Source organism: Hyla sarda, chromosome 1, assembly GCF_029499605.1.
Source record: "Hyla sarda isolate aHylSar1 chromosome 1, aHylSar1.hap1, whole genome shotgun sequence".
NCBI lineage: Eukaryota > Metazoa > Chordata > Amphibia > Anura > Hylidae > Hyla > Hyla sarda.
In genome coordinates, this window is record NC_079189.1 from 159,732,382 (window position 1) to 159,753,806 (window position 21,425).

A 21,425-nucleotide genomic window follows, 5' to 3' on the forward strand; every position below is an offset into this window, starting at 1 on the left:
GAACCTAAAGTGACAATCATAGAACCATTTAATAGTCCGTTTCATATATAAGAAGTAATTCATGCATTGCTTGAGGATGGATTAAGGCGTCTGAGGCTCATGCTATCAGGAGACAGGCTAAGCCTATTGAGTGCGCAGCATGCACACATAGACCCATAAGTCTACCTTGAAATTAGAAAATCTATGGATTAAACAATTTTTGTAGTTTCTAAACTATTTAGGAAAATGTTAGTGTAGGATCTTCACATGACATTATAGTTTTGACCACGAGCTGTCAAAGGGGCAAAGCTGCAAATTTTGAAAAGCAACAAAAACATTTGAAACAGCAGTACTGATTTTAAGGAGAGCTGACAGGCTGTTCATCGCACTAAACTCAATTCACTGGGTTATAGTGGGGTGAACAGGAGTAGAATGAGGGATCACTTACATAAATTTCTCAAAAACTTTAGAAGTTATGGCCCCTTGTAGCTTGAATGCAGAGAAGCTTTGCTGCACAATAGGGCCTTCTATTGCTCCCCTGCCTCTTCCTGTACGCATCGCACTGCCCGCCTATTATTTAAATATCCATTAATATTCACTCTCATGTCCCAGTGACGTGAGAGCCTATGGTAATGAGAGTGCTCTGCTATCATTCAGACATATCAAAAGTTGTTGATCACATTTGGCTTTCTGGGAATGATGGGGTTGCAGTTAAGCAACAGCTGGAGGCTTTATTGGCTCTCTCCCCAATGGAGAGTACCCTAAATGTGCTAATCAATTTATTTTTTTCTTCTCATATCCGTGTATGAAGAGGAAACTACATCAGATTCAGTGGCCTACATTGATGACTAGTAGTTTTTTTTTATTTATTTAATTAAATAAAATAGTTAAATAGGACTTGTCTGGAAGTTTTATTTTTTTTTTTTTTTTTCTTGAATAACATTAACGTGTAGTAGTGGAAGTGGTTTTATAGACAGATGCTTAGTGTTAGCCACAAAAACGGCTAGTGCTAACCCCCAATTATTACCCCAGTACCCACCACCATAGGGGTACAGGGAAGAGACAGTATCAAGAGACCCGGGGAATAAAAATGGTGCTCCTGTGCCCAGTGGCGTTGCTAGGGTTGGTGTCACCCGGTGCGGTAGAAAATGGCGTCACCCCCATACCTCCCCCCCCCCCTCGGTAAGTTTTTAGCCTGTTGTGACAGACACCACTGTTGTAGCGCATTGTGAGAAATTCCAGTATAATAATCAGATATACCAGTTGCCACAGAATAGGAAAGTGTTAAAGAAGTTTTCACCATTTAAATATACAGCTCCCAGAATTACTTAAAGGGGTACTCCACTGGAAAACATTTACTTTTATATCAACTGGTGCCAGAAAGTTAAACAGATTTTTAAATTACTTCTATTTAAAATCTTAATCCTTACAGTATTTATCAGCTGCTGTATGCTCCACAGGAAGTTGTGTAGTTCTTTCCAGTCTGACCACAGTGCTATTTGCTGACACCTCTGTCCATGTCAGGAACTGTCCAGAGCAGGATAGGTTTGCTATGGGGATTTGCTCCTACTATGGACAGTTCTTGACATGGACAAAGGTGTCAGCACAGAGCACTGTGGTCAGACAGAAAATAAATTAAAAAAGAAAAGAACTTCCTGTGAATCACTTATACAGCAACTAATAAGTACTGGAAGGATTAAGATTTTTAAATAGAAGTAATTTACAAATACGTTTAACTTTGTAGCACCAATTGATAAAAAAAAAAATGTTTTCCAGTAGAGTACCCCTTTGAGCAGTGGTGAGGTTATGCTGGGAGTTGTAGTTTCACTCATCATAACTGTAGAACTTACAAAAGACTACAGCTCTGATAGGACATAGAGAGGAGAGTACACAATGATATCAGTGACTACAGGTGACGTCTTCTCTATAGTCTTCCCTTATCTAATTCAGATGGTACATACCGCCTGGTCCAGCTAAAACTTCTGTCTGCAGAATGTGACGCCCAGATGACTCCTCACTATGTCAGCGCATTCTCATCCTCTATATGAAAACAAGTATTATTATAAACCTGCCAGACACTATATCCTCTAAATATAATACTACGATACACTATACTCTGATTATAAACCTTCCATACACCATACCCACTGAATATAATGCTACCACACACTGTACATTCTGAATATTATACCAACACATACTGTACACTCTGAATATAAATCTGCCACATACTGTACCCCTGAATATAATACCGCCACACACTGTACCCTCTGAATATAATACTACCACACACTGTACATTATGAATATAATACCATCACATACTGTACCCTCTGAATATAAATCTACCACATACTGTACCCCTGAATATAATACCGCCACACACTGTACCTCTGAATATAATACTACCACAAACTGCGCCCTCTGAATATAATACTACCACAAACTGTGCCCTCTGAATTTAACGTTGCCATACAGTGCACCCTCTGAATATAATACCACAACCGCAGTAACACCCCTCAACATCCGTTAGCAGATGCTATTACCACGGGAGGGGGGTTTTGGTGGTGTTGCTAGTGGATGATGGGGGTGCTACTACTGGGGGGGTGTTGCTGGAGGATGATGAGGGTGCAACTGGCCATCCCCCCCTGGCAGTATCACCCCCATCATCCATCCGCAGGATCATCCTCCTGGCAGGAGCACCGCCATCATCCACCATCAGGATCTGATGATGGAGGTGCTACTGCTGGGGGGGGGGGGTGTTGCTGGTGGATGATGAGGGTGCTACTGCCAGGGGGAGCCTTAGGTAAGCAGCAGTTCCCCCACTTTAGGTAGGCAGCAGTTCCCCCACATTAGGTAGCATATTTTCCCCACATTAGGCAGCATAGATTCCCCACATTTGGTACGTGTTCCCCCACATTAGGTAGCAATTTCCCCACATTAGGTAGCACAGATTCCCCACATTAGGTAGCAGTTTCCCCACATTAGGTAGCATAGATTCCCCCCATTCGGTAGCACAGATTCCCCACATTAGGCAGCATAGACTCCCCACATTAGGTAGCATAGAATCCCCACATTAGGTAGCATAGACTCCGCACATTTGGTAGTAGTTACCCCACATTAGGCCGCAGGTTCCCTTGCAGGTTCCCCACAATGGGTCAAAGTCTCCCCACATTAGATCGCTGTTTAACCCCCCCTCCCAAAAAAAAAAAAAAAAACACATACACACACACAAACACACACAGAGTCACACACACACAGAGTCACACAGTGACACAGACACACAGAGTCACACACACAGTCGCACACACAGAGTCACACAGTCACACACACAGTCACACACACACACACAGTCACACACACATAGTCACACAGTCACACACACACACACACACACACACACAGAGTCACACACACACACACAGAAAATAAGGCATACTTGGCACACCAGAAGGCCTCCTACATAATTACAATACAAGAAATGATTATTGGCAGGGGTGTAGCGCTCCTGGGTCCCCCTGCAACACACACACACGGTCACATACACACACACACAGAGTCACACACAGTCACATACATACACACACACACAGTCACACACAGACAGTCACACACAGACAGAGATAGCGACAGAGAGACACACACACTCACCCATCCAGCGCAGCGCTCCTTCTCTCCTGGCCCCCTGCGAGTGACGTCACTGACGTCCCATGCGGTGGTGCTGACGGACGGGCGCACAGCGGCGATGAAGGCCGGGGGGGCAGCTGACGGACGGGCGCACAGCGGCGATGAAGGCCGGGGGGGGCAGCTGACGGACGGGCGCACAGCGGCGATGAAGGGGGGGGTGGTGCTGTCGGACGGGCGCACAGCGCAGATGAAGGGGGGGGATGGGTCTTGCTGCCGGTCGGGTACAGACGGGGGGTGTCGGTGTAGCTGGGGGGGGGGGGGTGCTGCGGAGCGTCTTGGTGTCACCCCATTAGGTTGGTGTCACCCGGTGCGGGCCACACCCCCCGCACCCGGGTCGCAACGCCACTGCCTGTGCCTAGACGGTAACTGGCTGATGTTATTTAGGCTGGGGAGGGCCAAGAACAATGGTCCTTGTCCACCCTCATAATGTCAGGCTGTTGTTGCTTGGTTCATATCTGGCTGCTACTGAAAATACAGGGAACCTCACACATAATTTTTCATGAATAAATAAAAACATGTGTGGTTCCATGTATTTTCAGTTTCAGCCATAAACCAACCAAGCAGCAACAGCCTTACGTTACAAGGCTGGACCAGGATCATTGTTATTGGCCCTCCTCAGCCTAAATAACATCAGCCTGTTACCTTCTTGGCCCAGGAGTGCCATTTTTGATAGTCCAGACCTGTTGGTACCGGCTCTTCCTGGTACCCCTGTGGCAGTGGGTACCAGAGTAATAATCCAGGGTTAGTGCTAGCTGTTTTTATTGCTAACACTAAGCCACGGCTAAGTAATGGACTCCGTCTATAAGACGGCTTCCACAACTAAGCCTGTAAAGAAAATAAAAAAAACAACAACATGTAAAAAAAATTACAAAAAAACACCCTAAATGCTGGTAACCGTTGTAGTCCACCATATCTGACAAAGTTCTCTGCATGCATGGATCTGAAACTAGAAGAAAAGAAAAACACAAAAAAATGGGTAAGTATATTAAGGGTGATCTTCCCTGGGAAGTGCACCCATAAAGCAGTGTGTTTCTAAACAGAGAGCCTCCAGCTGTTGCTTAACTACAACCCCTATCATTTCCAGACAGCCTTTGACTGTCTGGAAATGATAGGAGTTGTAGTTTAACAACAGCGAGCCTCCAGTTTAGCAACAGCTGGAGGCTTGCTTTTGCTAATCTTCAACTTCCATCATTCCCAGATAGCTAAAGGCTGTCTGGGAATGATGGGGGTTATAGTTTAACAACCGCTGGAGACTCCTTGTTTGGGAACACATTGACACAAAGCACACATTCACATAATACATTTTTAACATGCCTTTTTAAAACAAACTCTGGATCAAGAGGAAAGTTGGTAAGTAAAATCTTCTGTATACAGAGCACAGCCTTTGCTGTATACTGCATGCATACAACACCCCAAAATAATTAAGTAGCACTCAGCAGTGCTACTTAACTCTTTCCTTGCTTATTTGACACTTAGCACTCACCCTTAGAAGATTTAACAGTAAAGCAGAGCTGTGGACAGATCGTTGGGTTACTGTGATTAGAAATCACTTTTGACATGTCAGTCAGACATGTCAAAAATTGCTGAATGCTGAGTGTTACCCCTGAGACTCGCTGCAATTGTTGATTACAGGCCAGGGAAGCGAGTTGCATTGTGCTCCGCTCTCCACCTGGCAGAGAGATCTATTGTCTATTGAGAGATCTCTTTGCCAGCTGGGGAGCAGAGAGCAATTTTGTCCGCTTCCCTGGCCTGTCTAAGTCTCTGTGTTTTAAGTTGTGCCTCACAGCAGTGCGACTTAATTCTTCAATTGCTGGTTCGCCGCGAACTTGCCGCAAAACGAACATTTACCCAAAGTTCGGCGAGCCTGATGAGCCTAATTTTCGGAAAGCTTTCTCAGTGCTAAGTTCTAAGTACTAAGAGAGCTTGCTCATTATTAGTGTTGAGCGGCATAGGCCATATTCGAATTCGCGAATATTCGCGAATATATGGACGAATATTCGTCATATATTCGCGAATATTCGCATATTCGTTATATTCTCGTTTTATTTTCGCATATGCGAAAAGTCACGTATGCGAAAATTAACATATGTGAATATTAACATATACAAAATTAACATACGCGAAAATTCGCATATGCGAAAATTAGCATATGCTAATTTTCGTATATGCGAATTTTCGCACGACAGTCTCACACAGTAGTATTACAGCCTTCTTTACACCACACAAGCTGGAAGCAGAAAGGGGTGATCACTGTGATGTGTACTGTGAAAAAAAAAAAACAAAAAAAAAAACGAATATTCGTAATTATGAATATATAGCGCTATATTCGCGGAATTCGCGAATATGCGATATTCGCGAATAATATTCGAATTGCGAATATTCGTGAGCAACACTACTCATTATAAGACAGTGCTGGGAAGTAATGTTGGCCACACAAAATATTGACACTTTTGGCCTTAGTTGGACATTTTCACTTAGGGGTGTACTCACCTTTGTTGCCAAGGTTTCGATATTAATGGCAGTGTGTTAAATTATTTTGAGGGGAAACAACATTAAACATTGTTATACAGTCTGTGCATATGTGATTTCCCATAAAAACATATAAAATATTTACAAAAATATGAGGGTTATACTTACTTATGTAAGATACAGTATATGCCTTTTCAATAAAACTGAGATTATTCTCAAACAACTAAATTTATAAATCTTTTTTTTTTCTCTTAGCATCCATCTATCCCTTTATTTAATATCTATCTACAGTGGGGCAAACAAAGTATTTAGTCAGCCACCAATTGTACAAGTTCTCCCACTTAAAAAGATGAGAGAGGCCTGTAATTTTCATTATAACTATGAGAGACATAATGAGAAGAAAAATCCATAAACTAACATTGTTTAATTTTGTCTAATTGTCAAATTATGGTTGAAAATAAGTATTTGGTCAATAACAAAAGTTAATCTCAATACTTTGTTTTATACCCTTTGTTGGCAAGGTCAAACGTTTTCTGTAAGTCTTCACAAGGTTTTCACACACTGTTTCTGGTATTTTGGCCCATTCCTCCATGCAGATCTCCTCTAGAGAAGTGATGTTTTGGGGTTGTTGTTGGGCAACACAGACTTTCAACTCCCTCCAAAGGTTTTCTATGGGGTGGAGATCTGGAGACTGGCTAGGCAACTCCAGGACCTTGAAATGATTCTTATGAAGCCACTCCTTCGTTGCCCAGGGGGTGTGTTTGGGATCATTGTCATGATGAAAGACCCAGCCACGTTTCATCTGTAATGCCCCTGCTGATGAAAGGAGGTTTTCATTCAAAATCTCACAATACATGGACCCATTCATTCTTTCCTTTACATGGATCAGTCATCCTGGTCCCTTTGCAGAAAAACAACCCCAAAGCATAATGTTTCCAACCCCATGCTTCACAGTAGGTATGATGTTCTTTGGATGCAACTCAGCATTCTTTCTCCTTCAAACACGATGAGTTGAGTTTTTACCAAAAAGTTCTACTTTGGTTTCATCTGGCCATATGACATTCTCCCAATACTCATCTGGATCATCCAAATGCTCTCTAACAAACTTCAGACAGGCTCGGACATGTAATGGCTTAAGCAGGGGGACACATCTGGCACTGCATGATTTGAGTCCCTGGCGGAGTAGTGTGTTACTGATGGTAGCCTTTGTTACTTTGGTCCCACCTCTCTGCAGGTCATTCACTCGGTCCCCTGTGTGGTTCTGAGATTTTTGCTCACCGCTGTTGGGATCATTTTGACACCACTGGGTGAGATCTTGCGTGGAGCCCCAGATCGAGGAAGATTATCAATGGTCTTTTATTCCATTTTCAAATAATTGCTCCCACAGTTGATTTCTTCACACCAAGCTGCTTGCCTATTAGATTCAGTCTTCCCAGCCTGGTGCAGGTCTACAATTTTGTTTCTGGTGTCCTTTGATAGCTCTTTGGTCTTGGTTATAGTTGAGTTTGGAGTGTGATTGTTTGAGGTTGTGGACAGGTGTCTTTTATACTGATAACAAGTTCAAACAGGTGCCATTAATATAGGTAAGAAGTGGAGGAGAGAGGAGACTTTTAAAGAAGAAGTTACAGGTATGTGACAGCCAGAAATCTTGCTTGTTTGTAGGTTACCAAATACTTATTTTCCACCATAATTTGCAAACACATTCTTTAAAAATCATACCATGGGATTTTATGGATTTTTTCTCTGATTACTTCTTTCATAGTTGAGGTATACCTATGATTAAAATTACAGGCCTCTCTCATCTTTTTGGATGGGAGAATTTGCACAATTGCTGGCTGACTAAATACTTTTTGCCCGACTCTATCTATCTATCCATCCCTTTATCTCATGTTTATCTATCCATCTATGTATCTATCATCTATCTGTCTACCTATTTATCTATCTATCCATTCATTCATACCTCTCTCTCTCTCTCTCTCTCTCTCTCTCTCTCTCTCTCTCTCTCTCTCTCTCTCTCTCTCTCTCTCTCTCTCTCTCTCGACACCCTTGATGTTTTAGAATTTTCTGGGTTTGTTGATTTTTGACAAATGCTTCATTTTGAGGAGGCTGCAGCTTTCCATGTATGAGATTGCTGTACTTAGTTGATCTATCATGAACAGGATTCCAAGGTGGTGGTGCTGAATAAACAGCTCCTTGTCTCCGTTGGCTTGTGTACAGATATATATATATATATATATATATATATTGTTACGCCGAGCGCTCCGGGTCCCCGTTCCTCCCCGGAGCGCTCGCCTCATCTTCGTTGTTGCAGCGCCCCGGTCAGATCCACTGACCGGGTGCGCTGCGGTCCCGCCTTCAGCCGGGGTGCGATTCGCGATGCGGGTAGCGCCCGCTCGCGATGCGCACCCCGGTCCCCGTACCTGACTCGCTCTCCCTCGGTCCTGTCCCGGCGCGCGCGGCCCCGCTCCCTAGGGCGCGCGCGCGCCGGGTCTCTGCGATTTAAAGGGCCAGTGCACCAATGATGGTGCCTGGCCCAATCTTCCCAATTAGCTTAATTGGTAATCACCTGTGCACTTCCCTATATTACCTCACTTCCCCTGCACTCCCTTGCCGGATCTTGTTGCACTTGTGCCTAGTGAAAGCATTCCTTGTCTGTTCCTAGTCCGTGTTCCTGACCTCCTGCCGTTGCCCCTGACTACGATCCTTGCCGCCTGCCCCCGACCTTCTGCTACGTCCGACCTTGCTTCTGCCTACTCCATTGTACCGCGCCTATCTTCAGCATCTTCAGCAGCCAGAGAGGTGAGCCGTTGCTAGTGGATACGACCTGGTCACTACCGCCGCAGCAAGACCATCCCGCTTTGCGGCGGGCTCTGGTGAAAACCTGTAGTGACTTAGAACCGGTCCACTAGCGCGGTCCTCGCCATCCCTCTCTGGCACAGAGGATCCACTACCTGCCAGCCGGCATCGTGACAGTAGATCCGGCCATGGATCCCGCTGAGGTTCCCCTGCCAGTTGTCTCTGATATCGCCCGACAGATCGCCCATCTAACCCACCAGCTGTCGGAAGTGTCCACCATTTTGCACCAACATCCCCTGCCAGTTGCCTCTGATATCGCCCGACAGGTCGCCCTTCTAACCCACCAGCTGTCGGAAGTGCGCCAACATTCGCAACTTCTTCAGCAATCATCTCCTCCGCCAGCTCCTGCACCCCTTCCGCAGCGAGTGGCCACTCCTAGCCTCCGCCTGTCCTTGCCGGACAAATTTAATGGGGACTCTAAGTATTGCCATGGCTTTCTTTCGCAATGTTCCCAGCACTTGGAGATGATGTCGGACCAGTTTCCTACTGAAAGGTCTAAGGTGGCTTTCGTGTTCTGCCTTCTGTCTGGAAAAGCCCTGTCATGGGCCGCACCGCTCTGGGACCGCAATGACCCCGTCACTGCCTCTGTACACTCCTTCTTCTCGGAAATTCGAAGTGTCTTTGAGGAACCTGCCCGAGCTTCTTCAGCCGAGATTGCCCTGCTGAACCTGGCCCAGGGTGTTTCTTCCGTTGGCGAGTACGCCATTCAGTTCCGTGCTCTTGCTTACGAGTTGTCCTGGAATAGTGAGACTCTCTGCGCGACCTTTAAAAAAGGCCTATCCAGCAACATTAAAGATGTTCTGGCCGCACGAGAGACTCCTGCTGACCTACATGAACTCATTCATCTAGCCACTCGCATTGACATGCGTTCTTCCGGATGGCGTCTGGAGCTCCGCCTGGATATGGACTTTGTTCGCACGAAGCGTTTTTTCTCTCCGGCTCCTCTCTCCTCTGGTCCTCTGCAATCTGTTCCTGTGCTTCCCGCCGCGGAGGCTATGCATGTTGACCGGTCTTGCTTGACACCTCAAGAGAGGACACGACGCCGCATGGAGAATCTTTGCCTGTACTATGCCGGTACCGAACACTTCCTGAAGGATTGTCCTATCCGTCCTCCCCGCCTGGAAAGACGCACGCTGACTCCGCACGAAGGTGACACAGTTCTTGATGTCAACTCTGCTTCTCCACGCCTTACTGTGCCTGTGCGGATATCTGCCTCTACCTTCTCCTTCTCTACTATGCTCTTCTTGGATTCCGGATCTGCAGGAAAATTTTTTTTGGCCTCTCTCATCAACAGGTTCTACGTTCCTGTGACCAGTCTCGCCAGACCCCTCTACATCTATTGTTTTTACAATAAAAGATTGGACTGTCTTGTACGTTTCCACACTGAACCCCTCCTAATTTGCATCGGACCTCTTCACGGAAAAATTGAGTTTTTTTTCAGGTTCTTTGGCCCCAAGAAGAGGGGGAGACCCAAGGGGGGGGGTACTGTTACGCCGAGCGCTCCGGGTCCCCGTTCCTCCCCGGAGCGCTCGCCTCATCTTCGTTGTTGCAGCGCCCCGGTCAGATCCACTGACCGGGTGCGCTGCGGTCCCGCCTTCAGCCGGGGTGCGATTCGCGATGCGGGTAGCGCCCGCTCGCGATGCGCACCCCGGTCCCCGTACCTGACTCGCTCTCCCTCGGTCCTGTCCCGGCGCGCGCGGCCCCGCTCCCTAGGGCGCGCGCGCGCCGGGTCTCTGCGATTTAAAGGGCCAGTGCACCAATGATGGTGCCTGGCCCAATCTTCCCAATTAGCTTAATTGGTAATCACCTGTGCACTTCCCTATATTACCTCACTTCCCCTGCACTCCCTTGCCGGATCTTGTTGCACTTGTGCCTAGTGAAAGCATTCCTTGTCTGTTCCTAGTCCGTGTTCCTGACCTCCTGCCGTTGCCCCTGACTACGATCCTTGCCGCCTGCCCCCGACCTTCTGCTACGTCCGACCTTGCTTCTGCCTACTCCATTGTACCGCGCCTATCTTCAGCATCTTCAGCAGCCAGAGAGGTGAGCCGTTGCTAGTGGATACGACCTGGTCACTACCGCCGCAGCAAGACCATCCCGCTTTGCGGCGGGCTCTGGTGAAAACCTGTAGTGACTTAGAACCGGTCCACTAGCGCGGTCCTCGCCATCCCTCTCTGGCACAGAGGATCCACTACCTGCCAGCCGGCATCGTGACATATATATTGTTTCCCATCTTTCACTGTTCTAGTATGTGGACAGGTTTTATTTCTTGAACTGAGTGCATCTCATCTCCACTACTCGAGTACCATGAAAGGTCATGTTTTAAAGGCTATCGCTGCCTGAGCACAGTCAAGCTAGTACTCTAGATTGGATCACCGCTTTTTATTGAGCAAATAGAATAAACCTTAATGCCTACCCAGTCTGTATATATATTTGTTTTTACAAATCAGCCAACAACCAAATTCAGAATATATTGCAGGACATCAATAGTACAAAGTAAAATCTCTCCATGAATCTATGAATGTTTCTTGCCTTAAATATGTGACATAGCAGGCTTAATGAGTTGTTCAAATGGTACTGGGCTTTTTCTATCATCTTCTCAGAGGTCATTCTTCATGAAGGCAGTGGATGATGGTGGATCCAGTGTTATCTCTTTACTGGTGTCACTGTACTCCTGTCTATGCTTAGAAAAATGGCATTACTAGGAAATAACCTCTACAGAACAGGAAGTCTTAGCATAGTTTTAGAACTAGTGGCCAAAATGAAAACTTTAGGATTATTCTAAAATATAGATAGTAAAATGGAAATGAGAAAAAAACATCACTAAAAATTCTTAAAAATATTGCCAACAGAAAAACCAGGTTGAAGCAATTTCTTTTTCTGATGACTCATTACCTTTAAGACTGTGTTCACATACCATTTTTTTTACTTCAATTTGAGTCTTATTTTCAAAAAGAGTCTTATTTTCTGTTCATACACAGTTTTTTTTTGTAAAACATTTTATTATTATGAAGACTGACAACAATACAATGTAAAAATAATTGCAGGAAAATCCAATACAAGTCGTATGAGCACATTAATGATGTACAGTAAAGAGAATTGAAATAATGTACAGTAATTGAATGTCAGTCATATAAGAGGAACAACAATATAGTACAACTGAACTGTAAATACAGTCTCTGCAGAAAACATAGTCTTATAGAGGGGTTAGGCCACATACAGCTTTTGCAGGCATTTTTGCCTTTGGTTCATTGTTAAACCATTCATGGCTAAAATGAGGCTCAAACACAGTGTGTGAACATAGCCTAAATCTGCATAACTATCTTCTGCATCTATTTCTGCATAACTAGTAACTGTGTAAATGCATCACATTGCTTGTACTCTTTGTGTGTTCTTCAATGTTTTTTTCCACACAGCTGCTAATAATATTCATTCAGCTCTGCTACCTTGGGAAATGGGTTTTGCATTACTAGATAAAATAATAGATCCTTCTTTTTTGATGTACAGGTATAACAATAGTACATGGATCCAGTGAAGCATCATCATAATAATACTGTTGCCCCTCTTCAGTATTACTGGTGCGTGATGCATGTCTAATGAAAACTACAACAGCTGGAGCAGTCACACTATACTGTTACTAACTGCTAGTTACAACACATTGACGTAAATGAACATCAACCTTTCAGCCTTGTCAACTGAAAAGCACATCTTGCATTAGAATTTACCGTATTTATTGGGGTATACCACGCACCGGCCTATAATATGCACCCTCATTTTACCAAGGATATTTGGGTAAAAACATTTTTTACCCAAATATCCTTGGTAAAATGAAGGTGCGTGTGTGTGCAAGTGTATACCCCGATACACTGTTTCTGACCCCGTAGAAGCCCCAGGAAAGGCAGGGGGAGAGGCCGTCGCTGCCCGCTTCTCTCCCCCTGCCTTTCCTGGGGTCTAGAACCCTGCTGCTACCGCTTCTCTCCCCCTGCTATTGGCGCCGCTGCCCCTTCTCTCCCCCTGGCTATCAGTGCCGCTGCCCTATTGCTGGCGCCGATAACCAAGGGGGAGAGAAGTGGTGCCGGCAATGGGGCAGTGGTGCCGATAGCCAGGGGGAGAGAAGGGGCAGCGGCACCCATTGCCTGCGCCGTTGTCTCCCCCATCCCCGGTTGTATAATTACCTGTTGCCGGGGTCGGGTCTGAGCTGCTTCTGGCCTCCGGTGTGGCGTGCCCTGCTTCGTTGCTATGCACTGCACAGCGAGGCACAATGACGAGTGACGTCACTGGTCATTGCATCTCGCATAGCAACGACGCAGAGGATGCCACACCGCAGGCCAGAAGCAGCGCAGACCTGACCCCGGCAACAGGTATACAACCGGGGATGGGGGAGGCAATGGGAGCAGCGGCCCCTTCTCTCCCCCTGGCTATCGACGCCGGCAATGGGGCAGCGGCACCTATAGTCAGGGGGAGAGAAGGGGCAGCGACGCCGATAGCAGGGGGAGAGAAGCGGCAGCAGCAGGGCTCTAGACCCCAGGACAGGCAGGGGCAGAGAAGCCGTCAGCGACGGCAGGTCTCTGCACCTGCAAAAGCCGCTGCAGTTCATTGATTTAAAGCGCCCGCATATAACACACAGATAGACTTTAGGCTAAAAATGTTAGCCTAAAAAATTTGTGTTATACGCCGATAAATACGGTAGTTGTCAAGTAACCATATACGGCATTAGCGTTCATCACACAATCATTGCTTTACTTCTGGGAAACTCTATTATGTTCTTCAGATTAAGTAAACATTTGGGTGAACTTAAAGCAGATATGTTGCCCCACTTTTCATGAGACAGGTCTCCTGTAGTACTAGTACCTATTAGCCACATAGTACAATAATGTCCTATCCCAATATCATACTGCCATAAAGTGGCATACCTACAGCATGCAGTGTTTTGAAATAAAATTTGGAAAATTAAAATCATTTGAAAAATGTTACTGTTAAAAAATGTCTTGTATGTAGTGGATTTGGTAATGTAATATAGACAGTAAAGTAATTCTGTAAGTGGGGGAAGAATGAAACAAATGCTATAAAAGTGGCAAAAAAATACCACATAAATAGCAAAAATCAGGAATGCTGTGTGGGGTGTCATCCTAATCTGTGTGAGGCGTGCGGTTTGAGGCCTGTGTCGCAGATTTTGTTCAAAGAGAATAACTTGAGAAAGCCAGCCCGTCCATTACATGATGGACGATGGTCATCAATGGATCTTGAAAGCCCCCATAGACATTAAAGGGGTCCATCAGTTTTTCATTTTAACAGGACAAATAAATGCTGCATGAAGCTTTTAAATGGAATTTGTGATGGAGGCTGTGGACAGAGTGCCTGGTGTGCCTGGTGTGTTTTCTTTAGACAATGTGATATATAACCTCCTTTTATCTTCATGTAGATGACTATTGAGAAGGTAACATAATTAGTAAAAATATTATTAGCACCATTGAGTCGCCATAGACACATTGAGGGTGACAAATAAAACAGCTGTCTTACATGATGTGTGCCACCTTTTCAATGCATTTTTGTCAGGAGCCATGGGGGTTAAACGGTTCTGACAGCTCTCACTCTGTTTTGTTTTGCCTGGACTGTCTGGACTGGTCAGCTGACCTTGATGTGAGCGCCTGGTCTGGGCCTATTTAAGTTGGCAGTCTACTTCCAATTGCTGCCTGCTATAGAGCTCAGTTTGTACTCCAGCTCGCTTAATACTGTATCTGTTATATCTGGCATTTTGACCCTTTGGCTCTGCTCTCTGACTTTTCTCTTTGGTATTACTGATCTTTGTACTCTGACAAACTCCTGGATTTTGACGCAGATAGTGGACTTGGACTTATTGTGTGCATGTTAGTTTGGCTTTGTTAGTCTGTTCCCTACTGTTCCTTGACCTGAGTCTGTATTATTGTATTTTATTATTTTGACAATTACGTCCCTCACTTGTCTAGGTAGGGACTGTCACCGTGGTAACGGACCTGTCACCTAGGGCAGGTACGTAAGTAGGCAGGGATAGGGGAGTGGGCGAGAATAGTGTGAACTCCTTCCATGACCATACGTAACAATTTTAAAGTGTAAAGATACACAAGACTTTCAAACAGTCATTGTTTTAAATCTGATTTGTAGACTGTTTAGTCTAAGTTTATACTGTCTAAGAATTAGAAATATCTCTCCATCCACTGACCTTCTAACTAGTATAATCTTTTATATCTGAACCCAAACTTATCAGTATTTTGCCATAGTATGTTTAAGTGAGGAGTGGGGCCAAAATGCAAAATAGGTGCAGATCTTTCCATTACAGATTTGTCCCATAGGCTGAACTCCTGATTTTGACTTGCAAATATTGCTTAAAGGGGTTATCCAGGAAAAAAACTTTTTTTTATATATCAACTGGCCCCAGAAAGTTAAACATATTTGTATATTACTTCTATAAAAAAAACTTAATCCTTTTAGTACTCATGAGCTGCTGAAGTTGAGTTGTTCTTATCTGTCTAAGTGCTCTCTGATGATGCCTGTCTTGGGAACTGTCCAGAATAGAAGTAAATCCCCATAGCAAACCTCTTCTACTCCGTGCAGTTCCCGAGACAAGCAGAGATGTCAGCAGAGAGCACTGTTGCCAGACAGAAAAGAACAACTAAACTTCAGCAGCTGATAATTATTGGAAGAAATAAGATTTTGTAATAGAAGTAATTTAAAAATCTGTTTAACTTTCTGGAGCCAGTTGATATAGAAAAAAAAAGTTTTTTCCTGGAATATCCTGGAAGACCTGGAGCACAATACTACCATGTGTAAGTATCAGCCTGGTCCCTATGTTCTGCTGATGGACAGCTGGCTCTAAGAAATGGAATACCCTAAAATGATAAATAAAGAGGGACATAAAATTGCCTGAACTGATTTGTAGATAACCAATTTTAGTAAACACAGAGTGTATTGATTCGGTACAAATTAGCTCTTCTTCTTTTTGCAGTATCCACTAACAATGGTAATGCTGTTCAGCGGGGATATCTACAGCCTCCTAAATTTCCTCAGCTTCGCTCGGTGGCTTTTCATTGGCCTGGCTGTTGTTGGACTCATTTATCTACGGTACAAACGACCTGAGATGCATCGTCCTTTCAAGGTACACTCACCTCTGTGTCTGACTGACATTAAAGGAGTACTCCGGCCCTAATACATCTTATCCCCTATACAAGGGATAGGGGATAAGATGTATGATCGCGGGGGTCCTGCCACTGGGGACCCCCACAATCTGTCATTCCGCACCCACCTTTGTAAACTCTCCGCAGCGCTGAAGGCTCCAAGTGTGAAGCGGGATGCTCCTTCCCATAGACTTGCATTGAGGGGGCGGGACATGATGTCACATGGGGGCGGAGTCATGATGTCACGATACTCCGGCCCAGTGGTCGTCACGCTTCACACTTGGAGTCTCCAGCGCTGCGGAGAGCTCACAAAGGCTGGTGCGGAATGACAGATTGAAGGGGTCCCCAGTGGCAGGACCCCCACAATCATACATCTTGTCCCCTATCCTTTGGATAAGGGATAAGATGTTTTAGCGTCGGAGTACCCCTTTAATTGTGATATGCCACATGGAACCTTTCAGTGTCAGGGGAGATTGAGGAAGATTGTGCATCACCAAATAATATACAGCCTTCTGAATGTGTAGCTAACTGTATTAAACAACATGGCTAGCCGCTTCTAAGAAACGGCTTTGGAAAGTTTGCTGCCAAGACAAAAAGTTTGTGTTGTAACAGAGAGTATTCAGTCCTGACTTTGAAATAAACAGAATATTTCTTTATAGTTTTTTATAAGTAAGCAGCAATAGGCTTTATTTATGAATATTTTATTTTTTTAATGATTTATGGCCCTTGCCGGGTCATAAAATGTTCTAGCGTAAGATGGTTGAAAGTATCGTATTAGCATATTCTCATCCAAGCTTTAGTTGCGGTACGTCAGTGGTTCAAAACCTGCCTTTGAATGATGATACTCTTAGCTAATATTTCAAAAGCATGCCAACTTAGTTTACCAGAAACCGTGCTTATTTATGCTAGAATTATTCTGAATTATATTTACATAGTTTTAGCTTCAGTCTCACTTACACCATACATTATTTTATGGGCTTATTGGCCTTGTTAATAGTGTGATTTTCATCCTTGTTAACTGCCTGTGGTGTGACCATAAAAAAATGTACAACACCGTCGACAGTATAGTGTAGATAATGCAATACATGGGTACAATTGTCAACATAATTTGAAAGCCTTTGAAAAAATAAGAAAAAAAAATAAAAACGGGTCTCTCGACTTACTCATAAATCTGAAACCAAACATATATAACATGCCTTAGTAGAATACATATTCAGTTAGGATATGTTAAAATGGACTATATGTATTGAGTGAAAGTATAATATACTATGTACAGGTAGGCATTTATTTTTTTGTTGTTGTTTTTTTTCTCTCAGGTGCCAATTTTTATACCAGCATTATTTTCCTTCACCTGTTTGTTTATGGTGACTTTATCACTATACTCAGATCCCATAAACACAGGGATCGGCTTTGCAATTACCCTGACTGGTGTTCCTGCTTACTATCTTTTTGTCATCTGGGATAAGAAACCAAATTGGTTCCAAAAGTTTTCAGGTAAAATGGCTCAAGTTACCATATGTTTTCTTGTTTACCTTTCCTCATGACTCAACATGTCACGATATGTAAGATGCTAGATGACCAGCTTAACATGTCACAATACTATATTGTATTTGTGTTTGTATCATTAAAAATTGGAATCCCTAAATGTTCATTTGCTAAAACTTTATTATATAATGTACTTAATAACATTATATGTTTATTTTTAATATGCATCGGTTAAAAAATGTGTATATTTTTTTGTGAAAAAATAATGTTGTCCCTTCTGCTATTGCCTGTGTGTCTCTGTGTAGAGACAAGATACAGGAAGTGTGTGCGCTCTGTTAAGTAAAGTTTTGTAACACCCCGGCTCACACAGCAGCCTGATTGACAAGCCAGGAGCCAGCACAGTGCCCTACTTGTCCCGCCAACTCTTCCTGTATTTTGTCTTAGCACTGAGACACACAGGCAATAGCTGCAGGTATAAGACAGCATTTTTTCCCCAAAAATTATACACATTTGTTAAAGGGGTACTCAGGTAGGAAAACATTTTTTTTTTTTCACATCAACTGGTTCCAGAAAGTTAAACAGATTTGTAGATTACTTTTATTAAAAAAAATCTTAACCCTTCCAGTACTTATCAGCTGCTGCATACGACAAAGAAAGTTGAGATGTTCTTTTCTGTTTGACCACAGTGCTCTCTGCTGACACCTCTGTCTATGTCATGAACTGTCCAGAGCAGGAGAGGTTTGCTATGGGGATTTGCTCCTACTATGGACAGTTCCTTACATGGACAGAGGTGTCAGCAGAGAGCACTGTGGTCAGAAAGAAAACAACAACTCAACTTCCTCTGCAGTATACAGTAGCTGATAAGTACTGGAAGGATTAAGGTTTTTTAATAGAAGTAGTTTACAAATCTGTTTAACTGGAGCCAGTTGACATGAAAAAATGTATTCCACCGGAGTACCCCTTTAAGCTATGTAAATTACAAATATGCATATAATGTTATTATCTCCATTATATAAAAAGTTTTGAAAATGAGAGGTACACATTTACTAAATACAAGAACAGTTAAGAATAGACTCATCTGTACTGTCATGTGATCATGTTTATAACTTATAAGGTGGTTTGGAAAACTTAAATCTGTCCTGCTCGCAGCATAAATTCTATAAATTTATACATTTTAACTTATAATGTCACAAACACATGTCATAATTTAAGCACAAGTTCATTCAAGAAAATGAAAAAAAAGGGGGAGCACTCACGATCCCTTTCTTTTCATTTTCTTGAATGAACTTGTGCTTGCATTGTGGACTGCTATCCATAGGGGGTTGGTAGCACCGAGCACGGGCGGTCGGTGCTCCGTACACACTGGAGGACTCTCCTCAGCGCATAGCAATTAGTGTCCACCAGCCATTATACTGGAAGTGCTGATCGCTTTTTCTGCCTCTTTGTACATGTCATAATTTATACATAAGACTTGCTAAATGTACTTTTTACCTGACATTATATTCCTTTTTCTGAGACATTTGAGTTTAAGTCTTTACATGATTGTATGACTCTGCTATGTAACTATGTTGCAGACATCTGTAATTAGGTACCTATAGAAATCTATGTGCCTTTTTTGTCTTTCCCTTTTTTCTCTTCTCATTAATATGCTGTAAATAGGCATCATACATTAATATATATATATATCCAGCACTTTATAAAGATGGGTGGGGTGCAGGAGCCAACATGGAGGCAACTGTCATGTACCGGCAGGACTGGTAGTGGATCCACTGGACCTGAGAGGCGATGACGCGGGTTGTATCAGAGGACCGGTTCTAAGTGGTTACTGGTTTTCATCAGAGCCCGCCGCAAGGTGGGATGGTCTTGCTGTGGTGGTAACCACCAGGTCGTATCCTCCAGTAGCAACTCAACCTCTCAGGCAGCTGATATGGCGTGGTACACAGGGAGCAGGCAGTAGCTTAGTCGGACATAGCAGAGGTCAGGGCAGGCGGCAAGGGTTCATAGGCGAGTAGGCGGTAGCAACGGATTTGGCAAACAGACACACTAAAGGAACGCTTTCTCTGAGGCACTAGGGCACAAAGATCCGGCAAGGGCAGGAAGGGGCAGGAGGCTTTTATTAGTGAAGGCAGGGAGAGTGAGGGACCAGCGCACCAATTACCGGTGTGCTGGCCCTTTAAATTTACTGAAGGCGGCGCACGCGCGCCCTAGAGAGCAGGGCCGCGCGCGCCGAGAGGCAGGGAAGGATGGCGCAGGGAGCGGGGAGACTGGTGAGTGGAGCTGGGACACGGCGCGTGAACGGGGGCTAGCCGTCACGGCAGCTGCGTCCCAGACACAAGGGAACCCGGGCCCCCGGTCAGTGTGACTGACCGGGAGACGCCGGGATCCCGAGGCAAAGGATCGAGGAGGCGGGCGCTCCGGTCCGGGGACGGGGACCGGAGCGCACGCCTTAACAGTAACAACTCATATGTATAACACAAAAAAGAATAAGTTGGCCAGCACATACTGATACCAAACTACTGCATGGAACTGGCGTACAGGTGCACGCTGCTAGGCTAAATATATACATATATATATATATATATATATATATATATATATATATATATATATAAACTTACTGGAGGATTTTATGGTATGTGTATATTGCTAAAGCTTTATGTTCGCCATTTATTATTAGTTGAATGCCTCAATGGTTCTAGGCAGTGTTCGTGTGGTCAAGCCACACCGACTCTGATGTGCAGGAACGCCACCACAACTTTGCCTTCTCTAACCTTTGCTTGGGCCTTCAGATGAAAACACCAGAACTGTCAAAAGAAAACAAGAATACACAACAAAGCATAACATTCAGGGAAGGAGAATGGAAGGTACAGGAGGAGGGGATACAGTATGTGAAGCAGAAAAAAAGTGTCTCGCAAGTGATTTGCCCTGACCCTGGGAAGACCAACCACCCCCCTGAAGCAGCGCACACTGAACAGGACTGTAAGAGGGGGGGAGGGCACAGGGCAAAACCAACAGCTGAGTTAACTAACTAGGCTCTCCAGTCAAGGGGCAATCCAGTTAAGCACAGCTTACCCCTCCATGGCCTGTGAGCTGTACATAAACTGTGAAACCCTACCACGCCCATCCAACTGTTGACTGTATGGTTGCATTAAATCTGTTCACAACACTGACAACACTCAGGGCCCTCGGCTCAAAAAAAGTAAGGGCCCCCTGCCATACTCTGCTGCTAGTCACACTTCTGCCCCTATTCTACCCAAATCCCTCCACCAGCCCTACACACAAAATAAACAAAATTGTATACAGTATATAGGTAGCACTCCTATTAGTTTAGTAGTTTGTCCCCATATTAGTTAGGCAGGGACAGAGTAGATAGTCCCTCACATTAGGTGTAGGCCGCAGAGTTCCCCCATAGTAGATGTAGGCAGCAGAGTTCCCCCATAGTGGGTGTAGGCAGCAGAGTTCCCCCCACAGTGGGTGTAGGCAGCAGAGTTCCCCCACAGTAGGTGTGGGCAGCATGGTTTCCCCACAGTAGGCGTAGGCAGCAGAGTTCCCTGACAGTCGGTGTGGGCAGCAAAGTTCCACCACAGTAGGTGTAGGCAGCAGAGTTCAACCTCAGTAGGTGTAGGCAGCAGGGTCCCCCCACAGTAAGTGTAGGCAGCAGGGTCCCCCCATAGTAGGTGTATTCGTATGGATCCCCCCACAGTAGGTGTAAGATGCAGAGTTTTTTCCCCTCCCCCCAGTAGGTGTAGGCAGTAGAGTTAGAGTCCCCCCCCCCAGTAGATGTAGACAGCAAAGTTAGAGT

The 21,425-nt window shown here is 44.6% G+C and overlaps 1 protein-coding gene across 2 annotated transcripts in view; it reads left to right on the top strand.

Moving 5' to 3' along the window:
• SLC7A11 (solute carrier family 7 member 11) overlaps positions 1-21,425 on the top strand; it is a 290,966-nt gene that overhangs the window by 216,261 nt on the left and 53,280 nt on the right. For both annotated transcript variants that reach the window (XM_056563367.1, XM_056563370.1), the window contains exons 10-11: positions 15,970-16,119; positions 17,455-17,632. In XM_056563367.1, coding sequence (XP_056419342.1) covers positions 15,970-16,119; positions 17,455-17,632 — 328 coding nt within the window. The remainder of the gene's footprint in view (positions 1-15,969; positions 16,120-17,454; positions 17,633-21,425) is intronic.